At 34.7% G+C, this 20,217-nt stretch overlaps 1 protein-coding gene across 5 annotated transcripts in view; it reads right to left on the bottom strand.

Moving 5' to 3' along the window:
• Window positions 1-20,217, bottom strand: part of COL24A1 (collagen type XXIV alpha 1 chain) — a 387,148-nt gene that overhangs the window by 240,242 nt on the left and 126,689 nt on the right. For all 5 annotated transcript variants that reach the window (XM_038541487.1, XM_038541490.1, XM_038541491.1 and 2 more), the window contains exon 21: window positions 12,686-12,739. In XM_038541487.1, the coding sequence (XP_038397415.1) occupies window positions 12,686-12,739 (54 nt within the window). The remainder of the gene's footprint in view (window positions 1-12,685; window positions 12,740-20,217) is intronic.

Here is a 20,217-nt window from a genome sequence, read left to right as displayed (position 1 = left end):
TGAAACTTCCTTGTGCACCCTACATGGGAGGGATGTTTGTTAGAAGTTATTTTAAGCCTGCTTCTTTGTATTACCTGACTTATCTAATGTAGAGATCTCTCTTTCAAATACATAGGGTTAAACAATGCATCTAGTAAAAGCAGCAGCCTTTATGAGCTTGGGACCTTTGCAGGCTTTGCATTGGTCCCCTGATCCCCACAGTATTTTGTGTCTGTCTCTTCTTTTATTTCGTGTGTGCATTGCACTTTCAAAAAAGAGATCAAAAGGGAAATTAGAAAATATTTTCAGATAAATGAGAATGAGAACACAATACACTAAAATTTATGGGATGCATAAAAATAGTACTAAGAGGGAATTTTAAAATGGTAAACACCTACATTAAAAAAAGATCTCAAATAAGCCACCTAACTTTACACCTCAAGAAACTGGAAAAAGAACAAACTAAGCCCAAAGTTAGGAGATAAAAGGAAATAATAAAAATTAGAGCATAAATAAGTGAATAGAGAATAGGAAAACAATAGAAAAAATAATAAAACTATAGGTTTTTTTAAAATCAACAAAATTGCGGACATTGCTGCTATAAACATCGAGGTGCAGGTGTCCCGGTGTTTCATTGCATCTGCATCTTTGGGGTAAATAGCCAAACTGTGGAAGGAGCCTCGGTGTCCATCAAAATATGAATGGATAAAGAAGATGTGGTTTATGTATACAATGGAATATTACTCAGCCATTAGAAATGACAAATACCCACCATTTGCTTCAACATGGATGGAACTGGAGGGTATTATCCTGAGTGAAATAAGTCAATCGGAGAAGGACAGACATTATATGGTCTCATTCATTTGGGGAATATAAATAATAGTGAAAGGGAATAGAAGGGAAGGGAGAAGAAATGGGCAGGAAATATCAGAAAGGGAGACAGAACATGAAGACTCCTAACTCTGAGAAACGAACTAGGGGTGGTGGAAGGGGAGGAGGGCAGGGGGTGGGGATGAATGGATGATGGGCACTGAGGGGGGCACTTGACGGGATGAGCACTGGGTATTATTCTGTATGTTGGCAAATTGAACACCAATAAAAAATAAATTTATTATTTATTTAAAAAAATCAACAGGGATCCCTGGGTGGCGCAGCGGTTTGGCGCCTGCCTTTGGCCCAGGGCGCGATCCTGGAGACCCGGGATCGAATCCCCCGTCGGGCTCCCGGTGCATGGAGCCTGCTTCTCCCTCTGCCTCTCTTTCTCTCTCTCTCTCTCTCTCTGTGTGTGTGTGTGACTATCATAAATAAATAAAAATTCATATAAAAAAGACTATTAAAAAAATCAACAAAATTGACAAATGTCTATCTGGACTAAAAAAGACTTAAAAAAATAAAAATATGAAAGAGGATCATAAGACACTAATACAAACAATTACACACAAACATATTAGATAACCTAGGAGACATAGATAAAACTCCAAGAAACATATATCCTATCAAAACTGAATCATGAAGAAATACAAAATCCAACAGATCTCTAACTTATAAGGAGATTGAATCAGTAATAAAAGACATCCCGGCCAGGAAAAGCACAGAACCATACAACTTCACTGGGAAAATTCCACAAAACATTAAAAAAAAAAAAAAAAAAAAAAAAAGAATTGATGTAAATCCTTTTCAAACTCTCTCAAAAAGCTGAAAAGAAGAGAACACTTCCAAACTCATTTTATAAGGCCAGCATTACTCTGATACCAAGCCAGACCAAGACACTACGAGAAAAGAAAATCACATGCCAAATTCTCTGATGAACATAAGTATAAAAATCCTCAAAAAAATACTAGCAAAAAAAAAATATATATATACTACCAGAATGAATTCAACAGCACATTAGAGGACCATACACCATAACCAAATGGGATTCATTCCTAGGATGTAAGGATTGTTTATATATGAAAATCAATGTGATATACCATATTAACAGAACAAAAGATAAAAATAACATGATCATGTCAATAGATACAGGAAAAGCATTTGAAAAAATTCAATACCCTTTCATGATAAAATACTTGACAATCTAAAAAATATGAGGAAATTACCTCAATCTAATAAAGCCCACGTATGAAAAGTCCACAGTTACTATACTCAATAGTGGAAAACTGAAAGCTTTCCTCTAAGATTAAGAACAAGGCAAGAATGCTCATTCCCATCATTTCTACAAGTCCTAGATAGAGCAATTAATCCAGAAAGAAAAAAATGCACCCAAGTAGGAAAGGGAAAAGTAAAATTCCTGCTCAGAGATGACATACAAGATGACCCTGTATGTAGAAAATCCTAAAGATGTTACCAACATGTTGTTAGAACTAATAAATGAATTCAACCACGTTGCAGAATACAAAATCAATATACAAAAATCAGCTGCATTTGTATACAGTGACAGCAAACAATTTGAAAATGAAATAAGAAAAGAATCCCATTTACCATAGCATCAAAAACAATAAAATACTTAGGAATAAACTTAACCAAGGAGGTGAAAGACTTGTTAACACTGAAAATTACAAAACATTGGTGACAGAAATTAAAGATGACACCAATAGTGTAAAGATATGTCATGTTCATGGACTAGAAGACTTAATACTGTTAAAATATTCTACACTAACAAAAGCAATCTATAAATTCAGTGTAATCCCTGGCAAGAACTCAATGGCAAATATAAAATTAACCAGTTCTATCATTCACATGGAACCACAAAGAACCCTCAATAGCCAAAACAATCTTGAGAAAGAAGAAAGCTGTAGGTCTCACATTTCTTTTTTCTTTTTTTTTAAATCCCTGTTTGAATTTTAAAGATTTATTTATTTATTTATGATAGACAGAGAAAGAGAGAGAGGCAGAGACACAGGCAGAGGGAGAAGCAGGCTCCATGCAGGGAGCCCGATGTGGGACTTGATCCCGGGTCTTCAGGACCACAGCCTGGGCTGAAGCCAGCGCTAAACCGCTGAGCCACCCGGGCTGCCCGTCTTATATTTCTTGACTTCAAAATATACTAAAACATTATAATAATTCAAACAGTTTGGTACTGGACAAATACACAAACCAGTGAAACAGAATAGAGTACTCAGAAATAAAACCACACATATATGGTCAAATAGTCTTTGACAAGAGTGCTAAGACTATACAAGGGAAAAAAGACTGTCTCTTTAAGAAATGATGTTAGGAAAGCTGGATATGCAAAGGATTGAAATTGGATGCTATCTTATACCATACACACGAATCAATTCAAAATGCATTAAAGGCTTATATAAGACCTAAAACCATAAAAATCCTAGAAGAAAACACTGGCAGAAAGTTCCATCACATTGGTGGTGGTACTGGTTTTTTGGATTTCACACAAAAGCAAAGGCAACAAAAGCAAAAATAGACTCATAAATATTTCTGCATAGAAAAAAACAACATAGTGAAAAGGCAGCTTACAAAATAGGAGAAAATATGTGTAAACCATAAATCTGATAAGTGTTTAATATCTAAAATATATAAGGAACTCCTAGAACCCAACAGCAAAAACCAAATAACTTAAAATAATGGCCAAAGGACTTCAACAGAAACTTCTCCAAATAAAACATACAAACGACTGAGTATATATAAAAATGTTCAGCATCACTAATCATTAGGGAAATGCAAATCAAAGCCACAAAGAGACATCACCTCATACCTGTTACAATGACTATTATAAGCAAACAAACAGAAAATAAATGTTGACAGGATGTAGAGAAATTGAAATCCTTATGCACTGTTGGTGGGAATGTAAAATAGTGCAGCCTCTATGGAAAACTGTATGGAGTTCCTCCAAAATTAAAAATAGAACTACCATATGATCCAGTCACCACACTTCTGGGTATTTATCCAAAAGACTGGAAAATGGGATTTCAAAGAGATAACTGCATTCCCATGTTCAATACAGCATTACATAATAGCCTATAGCTGGAAACAACCTACATGCCCATTGATGGGTGAATGGATAAAGAAAATGTGCATATTTAGACTACATATGCTGCATCATGGTTGAACCTTGAAGACCTTATGCTAAGGGAAATGAACCAGGCACAGGACAAATAATGTATAATTCTATGTATATGAGGTGCCTAAAATAGTCATTGTCATAGAAGCAGAAAGAATGATGGTTGCCATAGGTTAGGAGAGGTGGAAATGCAGAGTTGCTGTTCAGTGGGTATAGACTTTCAGTCATGCAAAGTAAAAATTGTCTAGAGATTTGGTGTACAACAATGTGCATATAGTTCACATTATTATACTACACACTTAAAAATTAGTTACGAGAGTAGATTTTATGTAATGTGTTTTTATCACAACAACAACAAAAATCTTCTATGGGCTTATTGGCTTATTAGTATTTAAACTTCTCAGCTTTATATTTAAGATATGTCACAATCTAACTCCTAACTTTCTTTTTAAGACAGGTAGGTTTATTTTACCCTCCATTCCTTTATTCATTTTTGTACCTGTTCTATAAAGACTCTCATTCCTTGATTCTATCTGGCCAAATCCAACCCAAACAACTCAACATCCTAATTTTTCTGTAAAGTTTCTCAGAAAAATGGCCATATTAGTCATTCTCTCCCCTTCCCTGAGCTCCTTATTGTCCACTTATGTGCTGCCTAGTTATGCTTTTTTTAACTTTTCACATGTGGAAATCTCACGCTTTCAGAAAATTACAAGTTCCTAGCAGACAGAAAGCCATGTTTTAAACTTGTTTTCAAGTAATTGCTTAATACAGTACATTGCCCATTGTACAATCTTGTACTTCTTAGCTGACTAAATGAAGTCTGGAGAATAAAATGGCTAATATCAGAAACCTTGATTTAGTATATGAAATGTGAATCTTCAAAGCAGGGTCAAGGTAATCTTAGAAAACTATTTGGAATTATACACATTCCTTTTACTAAGTTAGCTCACATTATCATACAGATAATCACATGACATTTTAATAATTCACTGTGAAGGTTATTTCCATATTCTGTTACATAACTTCACAAATAGTAGGCTTTCTCTAAAAACTTATCAGAGATGTTATACAACAGAAAATACCAACCTGTTTTACCATCCTTAATTCCATAGCCAAGTAACAACACAAATCATTACAACAACAAATAAATTACTCCTCTGTTTACTGGAGAACAGAGAATATTTATCGGGTACTCACTTTCTGCAGTTAGCAGCAAAGGATGTGGTTTTTCTAATGTTACTTAAAAGCAGATGGCCAAATTGGGTGGCTTTTAAAAAAGGCTCGCCCTAAACCATGTTTTGTATCGACATACACATATACATACACACTCATTCTCGCAATCAATAGAACCATAATCAACATAAGTTTTCAATCTTAGTTTGAGGTTTTTAGTCAACTGGCAGAAAATGAAGAGAAAATAAAAGGCTTCTTTAGAGCTGTGCCAAATTGTTCTGGAAAGAACCCATTGTTTTACAAATAGGGTAACCATGTATTTCACATAGAGTGCACATAATTGTCTTGATGATCACCTTAAATAGCCTTGACAGAGTTTTAGTAATTTATATTGTCCCTACTTTCCAATTAAGATATGTATATTAAAATAAAAGTTTTAAGATGCTTCCATGATACAGCGCACACTACTAAAAAAATTCATCATGCTAATAGTGTCAGTATGTTTGACTCTGTTTTTCCCTTGTTTCTAAAAACAACTTCAATAAAAATAGGAAGCACCACAAAGAAAAACGTAACCAGACCCTTCTTAAACTACAACACTAAATCCCGTCCCTCTTCCTTCAAAATTTTCTGGTTCTTTTCATCTCTTCTAAAATATTTTATTCTAAAATTCAGTGATATATAAACAACCAAATTAGTCTAATGACATTGTTGCTGATGAGGCTTCAAGTTCATGTTTACTGAATACATTTAGATAAAGAATCCACAAAGTGATTATTACTCATCGGAAATTCAACCACTGGTATTCAGTAAAACATCTAGTTTTCAGGGGTTTTGTCCCATGTTTAAACACTCTAAGACTTAAATAAGTAATGAGAAGGAAGTTTTAAAGATCACTGTTGTAACATTATTCAAGAGATGAGTTGGTTTTCTTCAGTTTTCTGATATTTTTCTTGACAAAAGTGAATTTTGTTTGGAAACAAAATTTCCAAACTGAAAGGAATTTAGAAAGCTACCTGGTTCTTCACCTAGTATGACATGCATTCTTGAAAACATTAAGTTCAATTATTACTTCCTCTTAAAGTAATTCTCAATTGCCTAGGGCAGAATCTGTTTCTTAATTATGGAGGCTCTCATAGCACTTCAAATTTTTTGTATAGCATTTCTTACAACATTTTGTGATTTTTTTTTGGCATCTCTCACAAAACTGTTACCTCATCCAAGGGAGGAGCCATAGTTTTTTTTTTTTTTTTAATTTATTTATTCAGAGAGAGAGAGAGACTGAGAGGCAGAGACACAGGCAGAGGGAGAAGCTGGCTCCATGCAGGGAGCCTGACGCAGGACTCGATCCTGGGTCTCCAGGATCAGACCCCGGGCTGCAGGCGGCGCTAAACCCCTGCGCCACCGGGGGTGCCCGGAACCATAGTTTAGAAATCTTTATAATCTCACATTTACTACTTGGCCTAACACATAAGAGAAACTCAATATATGTTAAATAAATGAAATTCTAAATGAATGGATGAATGGATGTGTTTATATATGCTTCAAGTTCCTAAGTATGCAGCAGGTGAAGGACTAAACATTACAGAAGTTATCAACTCCATTCTCTATATACCATTCTCTCTCAAAATCCCCTCATGCTACTATTTCTACTTTTAAGCTTGGTTTACTGCTATTTATTATTTCTACCTTGATGTCAAACAGGTACTTCAAACTAAGTACACCCAAAATGAAACTTTTGTATTCCCCATCCTCTAAAGCTACTCCTCCCATGTTCCCTATTTAAGTCAATAACTCAAGTCATAGTCTCAGTTTTATCTTTAGTTTCTCTTTCCCCCATCATCTTCATTTAATAAATTACCAAGTTGAATTGTTTCTATTTCCAAAATAGTTTCTGAATACAGTCATTCAATCAATCATCCATTCAGCCAAACTCTCCTGCATTCCTATCTTAAGCTATGGATATTATTATGGTTATTGTGATGTTTATAAAATCAATTAGTCTCTTCTCTCAAGAGCTCATAGCCTCATAGAGGGATAAGCAAGTCAGCAGTTGTAATATATGTAAGTAACTGCTTGGTAGATTTTTTTCAGGAATACAGAGAAAGGATATCTTGATCAGACTTGTAAGAAACAGGGAATGCTTCCTGGATAATGTGGTATGTGATGTCTGTTAGCCAGATAAAGTAGGGCACAGGAAGGTAGAGAGATAACCAGACAAAAAGAACAGCACACTGGAAGCTTTGAGATTTGAACAAGTATGTCAGGGTTTGGTACTCCAAATAGTTTAGTTAGAGTAATGCTTTTGGAAGAGTGATGGTAATGTGATATAAACAATAGAGTTGAAGACAGAAGGTTATAAAGAGCCTTGTGTAAAAAGTAAAGAAGTATAAGCCTTAACCTGGAAGCTGTGGAAATCACTGAAGGATATAAACACAAGGGAGACATGATAAAATCTGTACTTTACAAACATTATTCCATCAGCAGCTTGGAAGCAGATTTGAAAAAACTGCAGACTGGAAGCTAGGAAACAAATGAAGGATCATTACTAATGCTAGTCAAAGATAAAAAAAGGCCTAGTCTACAACATTGGCAGTGAAAACGGGTTTTAATGGCAAAGGGGAAATTTTGATTCAAGGGAGAGATCAGCATAAAGGTGACAATTCAGATGGTATGAGGTTGTGCAGGAGGTAGAGAAGTTTTGATGTAAAACGTGTATGGAACTTGAATACTGAGGAAGAGGAAAAATATTTCTTCTATGGAGACAGAAAAGAAGGGAGAAATATTGCTTTCTATATATATATATATATATATATATATATATATATATAGCAAGTTTGTAAGTGGCCAATAGGGTTGCCAGATAAAATACAGGATGTCCAGTTAAGTTTGAATTTCATATAAACAATGAATAATTTTTAGTGTAAATATGTTCCACATACTGCACTTTCATCCTCTCACAAGTTTCCTTTTCCTGAATGCCGTATATCTCCCTTGTCTATATGCAAATTCCTATTCATTTGTCAAGTCAGCTCAAGTGCTACCTTCTCAGCAAAACATAATCTGAATTCCCTATCCCATTATTTGCACAGTATTACATACTGTATATAATTCATATGGTCATTATAAAGTTTTCTTGCATAGCTTTTTCTATAAGTTTTTTGAAAGTAGGGATCAACACATTTTATCTTTGTCAATAGTCTAGCATCTAGCACAATGGCTGTCATATAAGATGTAGTCAATAAATATTTGCTGATTGAATGTTCTATTTCAGATTTTTAAAATCCTTTTCTATTTTTCTAGTTTATCTCCTTGTCTTCAGTTTCCCCCCTGTTTAAACCATCCTCCATACTGAACAAAAGGTACCTTTTTAAATGTAAATCACGTAGGACACTTTACTACTTAAATATCTATGATTGCTTCATGATGCCCATAGATAAAGTAGAAACACTTTATTTAGCATGGTATTGAATATTTTCCACAATTTCATCCCAAAGCTAAGTGGTTAAGAACTCAGACTTTAAAATCATGTCTGGGTTAGAATCCTAAGTCACTTGATAGTTATATGATGGTAAGGCATTACTTAACCATCTGTAAAATGGGGGTAATACCTACCCCATAATGTTGTGAAGATTAAGTGAGATGTGTGTAAGACATCTATTATAGTGCCACATACAGTATTTGCCACTATAGTAGACTAACAAATATAGCTATTATTAAAGCTCCATCTATCACTTCCTCTACACTCAAACAAACCTTCCACAGCAGCTATATTGTACTTCATAACCTGTCTATTCTCTAAACTTCAGGCTATTTCATCCTTTCATGTCTTTATTAACAATATTTGATTTGTTTATAATGCTCATTCTATGTGAGTCTGCATATTGAAACCTTGATATTTAAACTTAGTGTAGAGGCAATCCAAGACAGTGGGGAAAAAAAAAAAAAAAAAAAAAACAACCTTGAACTCACCTCCTCCCATGCACACAGCAAATTTGTAACTACATATAGAATAAGTCTTCTCAAGAAAAACTGAAGGTTCATTGAACAACTTCTATACAACAAAAGATAAAGGACTGCACACATCAGGGTGGGAGAGATAAAGGAAAGGTAACAGTGGGAACTCCACTCCCATTGTGGTAACCTGCAGCAGGGAGAGATACTACTGAGGAGTTCACATTCAGATATTGCCCACTATGAGGCAAAGAAGAGCAGTGGTTTAAAGGGAAACTAGGCTATAAGTGAAGGAAATTAATTTACTAATCCTAGAGTGACTGCCAAATGGGTAGGAAATTGCTGGAACTCTCCCCAAAATCAAAAGAGCTGGTGAGCACCATGTTTTATGTTATCCTTCCACCTTGATGGCACAGATAGGAATAGGGTACAGGTGCTCTAGCTAATCTGCTAGTGCCATCTCAGTCTCCTGGTGTCCTTGCCCACCTCAGCTTCAGTTGTCCCCAAAATATGGCCCCAGTACAGCATGCCTGAGGCCCCCACAGCTGTGCCCACCTCAGTTCCAACTGTCCTATTAATATAGCCTTGGCACAGCATGCTCTGGGACCCTGCAGCATTTGTCTGATCTAGCAATCCCATCAAAGGGGTCCCGGTAGTTTGCCTGGGAACCCCCTAGCCTGTGCCTATATCAGCTCCAGCCACCCCATCAAGTCAGCCCCAACATGACATGTTATGGGACTACATAGCCTGTACCTGATACAACCACCCAACAAGTTGGGCCTCCCCCTACCCCAGCCTGTGCCCACTCCAAAGCAACCCCTCGCACAGCATGCCCAGAAACCCTCCTGGTCCTACTCCAGCTCTAATGTCCTGTTAAGACGGCTACAGTACAGTGCTTCCCAGAACCCTCCTGACCCATGACCATCAAAGCTGCCAGACATCCAAGTCCAGGAAGCAATAAGAGTCTCTAAAGAATGAACCCACACATATTTTAGTTAAACATATTATAATCAAAATGGCAAAAGTTAAAGACAGAATCTTAAAGGCAGTAAGAGAGGGTACATGCATGGCTCAGTCAGTTAAGCATTCAATTCTTGACTTCAGCTCAGGTCCTAATCCCAGGGTTGTGAGATCAAGCCCCATATCAGGCTCTGTGCTGGGTGTGTAGCCTGTTTGGGACTCTTTCTCTTCCTCTTCCTCTGCCCCCACTACTCCCAGCTCACACATACTCTCTCAGTTTCAAAAGAGAGAGAGCAAGAAATGAGGAAAGAAAAAAGAAAAAGGGAGGGAGGGAGAGAGAGGAAGGAAGAAAGACAAGAACGAAGAAAGAACAGAAAGCACAGCAAGACAGCCAAAAGAGAAAAGAAAAAGAACTAAATAAAAGACGAAAAACAGCCCCAAAAGAAAGAAAGTCCCAGAAAAATGAAGAAAGAAAGAAAGAAAGAAAGAAAGAAAAAAGCAGTCAGCAAAAGAAAAAAAATAATAATCATGTACAAGGGAAATACCATAAGACTGTCAGCTAATTTTTCAGCAGAGACTCTGGAGGTCAGAAGAGAGTAGCAGGATATATTGAAAGTGCTGAAAGGGAAAAATTTATACCCAAGAATACTCTACCCAGCAAGGTTATCATTCAGAATTAGAGAACAGATGAAGAGTTTCCCAGACAAGGAAACTAAGGAAGTTCATCGCCACTAAACTAATCTTACAAAAAATGTTAAAGAATCTTGAATCTTGAAAAAGAAAAGCCCAGAATTAGAAATAAGAAAATATATGAGGGCAGCCCCGGTGGCTCAGTGGTTTAGCGCGGGCTTCAGCCTAGGGCATGATCCTGGAGTCCTGGGATAGAGTCCCACATCAGGCTCCCTGCATGGAGCCTGCTTCTCCCTCTGTCTATATCTCTGCCTTTCTCTCTCTCTCTCTCTGCGTCTCTCATGAATAAATAAATTTAAAAATCTTAAAAACAAGAGAAAATATATGAAAGAAAAAAATCCCACTGGTAAAAGCAAATATATATGGTAAAGGAGTAGATCAGCCACTTAAAAAGTTAGCATAAAGATTTAAAGACAAAAATACTAAAATCCCTGCACAGTGTTGATAAGAATGTAAATTAGCACAGCCATTTTGGAAAACAGTATGGAATTTCCTCAAAAAAATCAAAAGAGGGGCAGCCGGGGTGGCTCAGCAGTTTAGCACCACCTTCAGCCCAGAGTGTGATCCTGGGGTCCCGGGATTGAGTTTCACGTTGGGCTCCCCGCATGAAGCCTGCTTCTCCCTCTGCCTGTGTCTCTGCCTCTCTCTCTCTGTGCATCTCTCATGAATAATAAATAAAACCTTAAAAAAAATCAAAAGAGAACTATCATATGATCCAATAATTCCACTTCTGGGTATTTATCCAAACAAAATCAAAACACCAACTCAGAGATAAATGCACCCCTATATTCATTGCAGCATTACCTGCAATAGTCGAATATGGAAGCAAATATGGAAGTGTCCATTGATAGATGAGTGGAAAAAAAGATGCGACAGACATATACAACGGAACATTATTCTATCATAAAAAAGAATGAAATCTTGCTATCTGTTTTTTTTTTTTTGAAATCTTGCTATTTGTGACAACATGGATGGAACTAGAGGGTATTATACTATGTGAAATAAGTCAAAGATAAATATCACATGATTCCACTTGTATGTAGAATCTAAAAACTAAAAATGAACAAATAAAACAGAAACAGTTGCACAAACTGTTGATTACCACAGAGGAGAGGGGTCAGGGCAAGGAGGCAAAATAGGTGAAAGGCTTAAGAGATATAAACTTCCAGTTAGAAAATCAACGAGCGGGTCATAGGAAGATCATGTACAGAATAGAGAATAAAGTCAATAATATTTCAATAACTTTATATGATGACAGATAGTAACTAAGCTAACAGAATAAGATATCACAATTATACATCAATAAATAAAAAAGAACTAAAATTTTGTAAATTTCTAGTAATATATATGTGACAACAGTAAAGGAAGTTAAAAATGCTTGGGTTTCTTCAGTTATTTTGTGCTATATATAATTTCTAGGATACTATAGGCTTTCTTATATTTTAATCAGAAGATATTTTATGGATCCTAAAGGGTTTCAGCAGCCAGAAAACTCTCATCCATCTATCGTAGATTTTTTTTTCATCTCTTCCAAGAAATCCTTTCTTCAGTGATTTATGTTTTTTTAAAATATTATCTCTCTAATCTATGTCTGTACCGAAGAAGGAAAATCATTGTCAATGACCTGAACCAAGAAGTTGGATAATATACTCTAACTAAACAAAGGGTGCCAAAAGAACAACCAAACATGCAAGCTGCTTCCTGATTATCTTGAAATATGCTGAACAGTTCATTAAATGCACCTGAGATAGCTCAAAAATATCCAGACATATACTGATATTCTTAAAGTAGTTTTTTTTTTTTTACCGATTCATTGGTATTTGAGATTTAAAAAAAAAAAACCTCTAAATATAATGCTTTTTTCTCTTTTTTCTTTTTTTCTTTTTTCTTTTTTCTTTTTTTTTTTTTTACCTTTAATCCTTCAGGGCCATTCTGTCCAGGAATCCCAATATCTCCTGGAAAACCCTAGGGAACACAAAAATATAGAGTTTACTCAATAGCTATTACTGTATATCTGTTAAACATATGAAAATTTCCTTTACCATTCTCTCATGCCAGGTTAAAGTAATTTTTACTGCTCAAAAACTCAATATTAAAGGTGAATTATTAGGCAGTTGTTTTAACACTGGAATACAAAATTGACAAAGTATACTAAAGCAGAACTTCACTAGCTATTCAGAAACAATCTTCAGACCCAAAGAATATTCTCTAATTCAGTCTAAGAGAACCAAAGTCTCATTCCAAAACCATCTACAACATTGCAAAAGGTTCGTAATAGGTCCTTTCAATGACCTATGGGACACCCAAGGATTAGGTGAATGTAATGTTAAATTCACTGTTTACTAACTACATGTTAACTTATAGATTTTTGTTAGGTAGAAATGCAAATAACTTCTGTCTTGTGAAAAAAATAACCATAAAGGTTGTAAGTTGGTATACAGGATATTAATCAGTTTTGTATCTAACTCAATCATCTTAATCTAACATTCCCATATTTAATCGTTAATAAATACCTGGTTCTTCAAATTCTCTCAAATTCATCTTAGCATCTTATTGGTTTCATCATTAACGAGTTCAAAAAATTTTTCCACCCATATTTACTTTATATTTGCCTGAGAATCACAATTTTTTAGTTTTTGGAAATTATATTTTAACAGTTTAAAATAGTTGACTCAAGAAATAGAAAGGGGCTGTAGTGTTAAATAAAACTGTGCTGGGGAAAAGTCTAGAGTGTTGCTCTAAAATGGTTAGATCAATGTTCTTGCTAAAATAATGAATTAGAATGTGATTCATCATGATCAGTTTCAAGAATGAGAATAAGCTAGTAAGTGTAGTTTTACCTCTATTGATTTTGTCACAGATAAAGCTGTTTCAATACTTCCTGCTGATTTGGGCAAAGGAAGAGAAGGCAAGACAAGTATAAGAATCAGCATAATTTTTTTTAAAAGATTTTATTTGATATATTTGAGAGAGAAAGAATGAGCAGGGGGAAAGGCAAAGGGAGAAGCAAACTCCCTGCTGAGCATGGAGCCCAATGTGGGGCTCAATCCCAGGACCCTGAGATCATGACCTGAGTCAGTCAGATGCTTAACAGAATGAGCCACCCAGGAGCCCCAAGAATCAGCATCTTAAAAAGTAAAAGTTGCAAGTAAATATGAATTTGAGCTAGAAAAAGTAGTTCAGTGAAGAAGTAAATATGATGGTAATAAAAATGTCCACAAGTAACCTCGAATTGCAAGGTTGATTTTAGAATACTCACCCTGGAAAGATAAATCAAAAGAGAGTAATACTAACTCATCCAATCAAGATCAGGACAGAAATGCCTTGATTCTGATTTAAAATGTGTATTCTAGGGGTGCCTGGGTGACTCAGCACTTAAGCGTCTGCCTTCGGCTCAGGACGTCCCTGCACGGAGCCTGCTTCTCTCTCTGCCTATATCTCTGCCTCTCTCTCTCTCTCTCTCTCTCTCTGTATCTCTCATTAATAAATAAATAAAATCTTTTAAAAAATGTGTATTCTATGGAGAAAAATATTACTTAGGGACATCTGTGGCAAGAGGAAAGTCGATAACAGAAAAACTGGTCACAGGACCAGATTTAAGATTGGGAATAGAGTATGTTTAATACAGACTTGTTGATTGCTTTTCTAATTAAAGGAAATCAGGTTCATTTATGCTTTCTCTGTCTAAATAATTTTCCCTCATCTTTCTTCACCTGGAAGACTTATGTTATAAAATTGAGTAACATTTTTTCCAAGTTTTTATTTAAATTTCAGCTAGTTAACATACAGTGCAATACTAATTTTAGGTGTAGAATTCAATGATTTATCACTTACATTCAAGACCCAGTGCTCATCCCAAGTGTCCTCCTTAATACTCACCACCTGTTTAATCCATCCCCCCTGCCAACCTCCCCTTCAGTAACCATCAGTTTCTTCTCTATAGTCAAATTATGGAAGAAGCCCAAATATCCATCAACTGATGGATCAACTGATGGTTCAACTGATGAATGGATTAAGATGTGGCATGGAATAGTGCTCAGCCATAAAAGAAATGAAATCTTGCCATTTGCAATGACATGGTTGCAGCTACAGAGTATTATGCTAAGGGAAATGTCAGCCAGAGAGACAATTATCATATGATTTCACGTATATGTGGAATTTAAGAAACAAAACAAATGAACATAAAGAGAAAAAAAAAGACAAACCAAAAAAATTGAATAATATTTTGCTTCCAAATCTTTTTTTGATCCCCAAACCATTACTTAGGTCTCTTCTAAGAAATCTCACACCATCCTAGAGTCCTACAAGGTCACTTAATGTAGTGCTATATTATTTTCTTCAACAGATTGTAAGCTTCTTGAAGGCAGTTTTATGTCTTACGAACTATAATATTTTGGACAACTAGTATAACATCTGGTACATAGTAAGTGCTAAAAGATTTGTTTTGTTTTTGCTGTCATTGTTGAGTGACTGACTTGTTTCCTTTGGGAAAAAAAAAATGTCTGGTAGCTACTTTGGCCCCTGGGTACTTGTTTACAACCACTGGTTCAGAGCATCCCCATGGATAAATTCATAGTTCCTGTCAATCCTGCAGAAGAGCCTGAAACACCCTGTCATTCTAGAAAGCAAAAAGACTATAAAAAGTGTCAAATCTAAGGTTATATTAAAAATACTGAGGGGGGATTGAAGAAGATAACGGGTAGATATGTGATAATATGAACTTCAGTAAGAAAAAGAATCACAATGGATTGAAACATATCAAATATGTTTAAATTCATAAGTTGGTAATGATACAACAATTAAAGAACTGCCCACTTATAGAGGATGAAAGGAAGTTAACTCCTTATTTTGAAAACTGGTTTAGAAAGGTGAAGAATCAGGCATTTATTCTACTTTTCCCATATATACTGTGCCACTACTAACCAAATAGTAGATGAGGAGATGTATTCAGCTAACAAATAAAAAAGGAATGATACAGCAAACATGTCTCTATTTTGCAATCCCCTAAATCTAATACATCTGGGCAGATGAGTAATCAGCTGTTACTAACACCATAAAAAAAAGAGAGAGATAACTGGACATCATGTGCTTTCTGATGAAAGAACACAGTATCGCCTATAGTCTCACCAAAAACAAACAAACAAAAAATGAATGTGGCCAGGCCTCTGTAAGTGAGTTTCCAGGTCACATGATGGGGGATCTTTAACAGCTAAATTATAAGGGGGGAAAAGGGAATGGAAAGAAAGCTTGTAGACTGAATGACATACTAATAAAATAAATTACATCATAGTTTTAAAAGATTCACACGTGAATGACAAACCATAAAAGAAAAAAAGCACTGCCAAGTTTTGGGAGAGAGAAAGGTTTGTGGTTGGGTTGTGATTCAAAAAAGCTTCTGGGGATAACTGGCAGTTCTATTCTGACCTGTGTAGCAGTTAAAATAGTGTCTGTCTTACAACTCTTTGTGATACACATTTGTTTTATATAGTTCTGCATCTGTGCTTTATTTTTCAATAAGACAGCAAGAAAAAGTTTATTGATGTGACTTCTGGGTAAACATGGAATATTAAGTATATGCATGAATATCTGTTCCTTCTTAGACATTAAAATAATAGTAAAGCAATATTAAAAAGACATAAAGTGCCAAAGACTAGGGGAATTAGAGACAACAAGATGTCAATAATTCAGAAGCCTTTTATTTCTTTTTGTTATCTGGTTGCTGTGGCTAGGACTTCCAGTACCAAACCAAATAAAAGTGGTGAGAGTTGACATCCTGACTTGTTCCTGATCATAGAGGAAAAGCACTCACCTATCAGAATGGCTAAAATCAACAACACATGAAACAACAGGGGTTGGTAATAATGCGGAGAAAAAGAAAGCATTGCATTGTTGATGGAAATGCAAACTGGCCAGCTTTGTAAAACAGTATGGAGGTTCCACAAAAAGTTAAAAATAGAACAACCCTATGATCCAGCAATCATACTTCTAAGTATTTACCCAAAGAATACAAAAATACTAATTCCAATGGATACATGCATCCCAATGTTTACAGTGGCATTATCTACAATAACCAGATGTGGAAATAGCCCAAAAGTCCATCTACTAATGAAAGGAAAAGAAGTGAGGTACACCCGCAGACATATACACACAATGGAATATTACTCAGCCATACAAAAAAAAATGAAATCTTGAAATCTGCAATGACATAGATGTAGCTAGAGAGTATTATGCTAAGCAAAATAGGTCAGTCAGAGAAAGACAAATACCATATTATTTTGCTAATATGTGAAATCTAAGAAACAAGCAAAGGGAAAATAAAAGAGAGAAGGGGCAAACCAAGAAACAGACTCTTAACAATAGAGATTACAGTGATGGTTAATCTAGGGGAGAGGGGAGAGGTAATCTAGGGGAGACGGGAGAGGAAAATAAGTGATGGGGATTAAGAAGTGCACTTGCTGTGATGAGCACCGGGTGATGTATGGAAGTGCTAAATGACTAACTGTACTGTACACCTGGAACTAGTATTATACTATTATGTTAACTGAAACTTAAATAAAAACTTTTTTTTAAATAAAAACTTTTTAAAAAAAGATACTGATAATCTGATCTTATAGTCATATCAGTTGAATTTTTAAAATTAAAACTTTATTTGAAAGCTCAGAAATACATCAGTACAGCTATTAAAAGGAGAAAAAAATATATTTTCTTCTCAAATAGGACACTTTAGAAACTTAACCACAGAACATTTTTATTATGTTAAAAGTTCCTATCTGGGTTACTACCAAGTAAAGGTCTTACCTTTTAAACAACAGATTTTAAAATACAAAAATTAGAATTAACTGGCTCAACTGAACTTTAATGATAACATTTGTATATAAAAGAATTTTTTTAACCTTTCAGATTTACCAATCAAAATGTAAATCAAAAAAAAATGTAAATCAAATGACAAGACATGGTTGTCCTTACCAAGAAACAACATTTCAAAGAACTTACTGATTGAAAGATAAAAAGTACATCACTCAGAGTATAATTTCCATTAAAAAATTATGTTGGCATGAAATAATACAGAAAAAAAATTAAAAACAAAAATCTGATAAAGATGCTTTAATTCATTTGTTTTAGTTTGAAATAATTTGGAAACCTCTGAAAAGTCAAAATGGTTTCTCCCACAGTATGTTTCATTATTTCATTATCTCAGTTAAGTCATCACATCACAATTAAAAATACATCTTAGTGAGGAGAAGAAAGAGTAGCCTCCTTTCTGGTGCCTTTATTTTAGGCTGAGATATAACTGACATACAATATTATATTAATATCAGCTGTAAAACACATCATTTACATGCATATATATTGTGAAATGCTTACCACAATGTCTAGTTAAATCTATCACTACAAATGGTTACAATTTTTTTTTTTTTATCTTATGATGAGAACTTTTAAGATCCACTCCCTTAATAACTTTTGGCAAGAGTTAGAAGTTTGGAAACTAGAGTGTCTAATAGACTAAGTATGTGATATTCTATGACATACATTGAGCACTTTCATATTTCTTTGATAAGAGTTAGAAAGTCTCTCTTTTCTACCGAATTTTTAGTCCTCCCGTTAAAAAATGGTAAATGGATAGACAATCTACAAATAAACCCAATGGATAAACTAATTTTGGCATATTGGAAAATGAAACAACCTGGATGTGGCAACTTGGATGAATATTGAATGTGTTGTATATTCTTAGTCTCCTTTGTCATAGATTGACTGCACATAGGTGGGTTTACTTCTGGGACTTCTGTTCCACTGATCTATGTCTCTGGTTTTAACACTAATATCATACTGTTTTGATTATTATAGCTTTGTAATATACTTTGAAATCTAGAAGTGTGATGCCTGCCTCCATCTTTGTTCTTCTTTCTTCAGATTGCTTTGGCATTTCAAGGTCACTTGTGGTTATACACGTTTTAGGACTATTTGTTCTTTTTTCTGTGAAAAACACTATTAGAATTAGAGTTTGCACTGAATCTGTAGATAGGTTTGGGTAGTATGGACATTTTAACAATATTAATTCTTCCAATCCATGAGCATGACATATCTCTCCATTTTATGTGTGTCTTCTTCAATTTCTTTCATCAATGTCTTACAGTTTTCAGTGTACATGTTTTTCACCTCCTTGATTAAATTTACTCCTAGAGATTTTATTCTTTTTGATGCAATTGTAAATGAGATTGTTTTCTTAATTTTCTCTTTCTGATAGTTCATTATTAGTGTAAAGAAACAGGGTAAATTTTGAATGCTGATTTTATATACCTTCTTAATAGAAATAGACTAATCACTAATTTCTATCAAGAAGCAGAAAACTGAAGTGGCTTTAAAAATAGTAAGTGAAAATGTGTCATCTGTTTTTAGACTCCTCACATCTGTTTACAGCACTGAGAAGAGTGACTCAGCACTCCCTCAAGTAAAACCATTGTTTTATTATTCTCTAATCACTAAAGGTTGGAAACAAATTCACATGCATTTTTTTCAAGCAAAACCTGGGAACCAAAGTACTAGAGATTCCAATAGTTTCCTGGGAAATCATAAGAGTACAATATGGTCATTCTTATTTTGGCAGTAGTTAGAAGTTTGCAAGCTAGAATATCCTAGAGTAAATACACGATGCTCCATGGCATATATAGAGCACTTCAGTATTTCTTTGATAAATGTTACAAAGTCTCCATTTTCTATTAAAAAAATAGTCTTTCCAGTTAAAAAAAAATGGTTAAAAATAGTAAATGGATAAACAATCCACAAATAAATAAATCCAATGGATAAACCAATTATCATATATCAAAAAATGAAACAACCTGGATGAATCTTGAAGACATTATGCTAAGTAAGAGACCCCAGATGAAAAAAAAAGTATACACTATATGAGTTCATTTATACAAAAACTTTAGACAAATGCAAATTAATCTTTAGTTACAAAAAGTAGATCACTGGTAGCCCAGGAAAAATTGGGGGCAGGAAGGTAAGAGGGAGAGATTACCAAAGGTAAACCAGAAAATTATTGATTTTGACAGATATGTTTGCTATCTTGATCTTGGTAATGCTTTCATAGGTTATACACACATGAAAATATGTGAAATCACATAGTTGAAATATACATAACTTATTTATGCCAAATACACCTGAATAAGGTTGTAGCAACAACAAAAAAGGTAATTGGGTGTTTTAGAAAATCATTGCTATGGGGCAGTACACAGTTTGCAATGATTTGAAGATCTTTAGAGAGAAAATAGAATTTATTCATTGAACATGTCCCCAGAAAAAATAGTGAAGTTCAGATTTTAGATTGTTCTGGAAGTAGTAACATATTCAATTATAATAATAGGCTGAAATTAAAGTACATGTTTTGGGAAATTTAAACTTTCCTGATATTTTATAAAGTAGCTTTAAAATACTCTGTTGTT

This window comes from Canis lupus, chromosome 6 (assembly GCF_011100685.1).
Source record: "Canis lupus familiaris isolate Mischka breed German Shepherd chromosome 6, alternate assembly UU_Cfam_GSD_1.0, whole genome shotgun sequence".
Taxonomy (NCBI): domain Eukaryota; kingdom Metazoa; phylum Chordata; class Mammalia; order Carnivora; family Canidae; genus Canis; species Canis lupus.
Note: the sequence above shows the minus strand (reverse complement) of the source record. Positions and strands in the feature narration are given on the sequence as shown.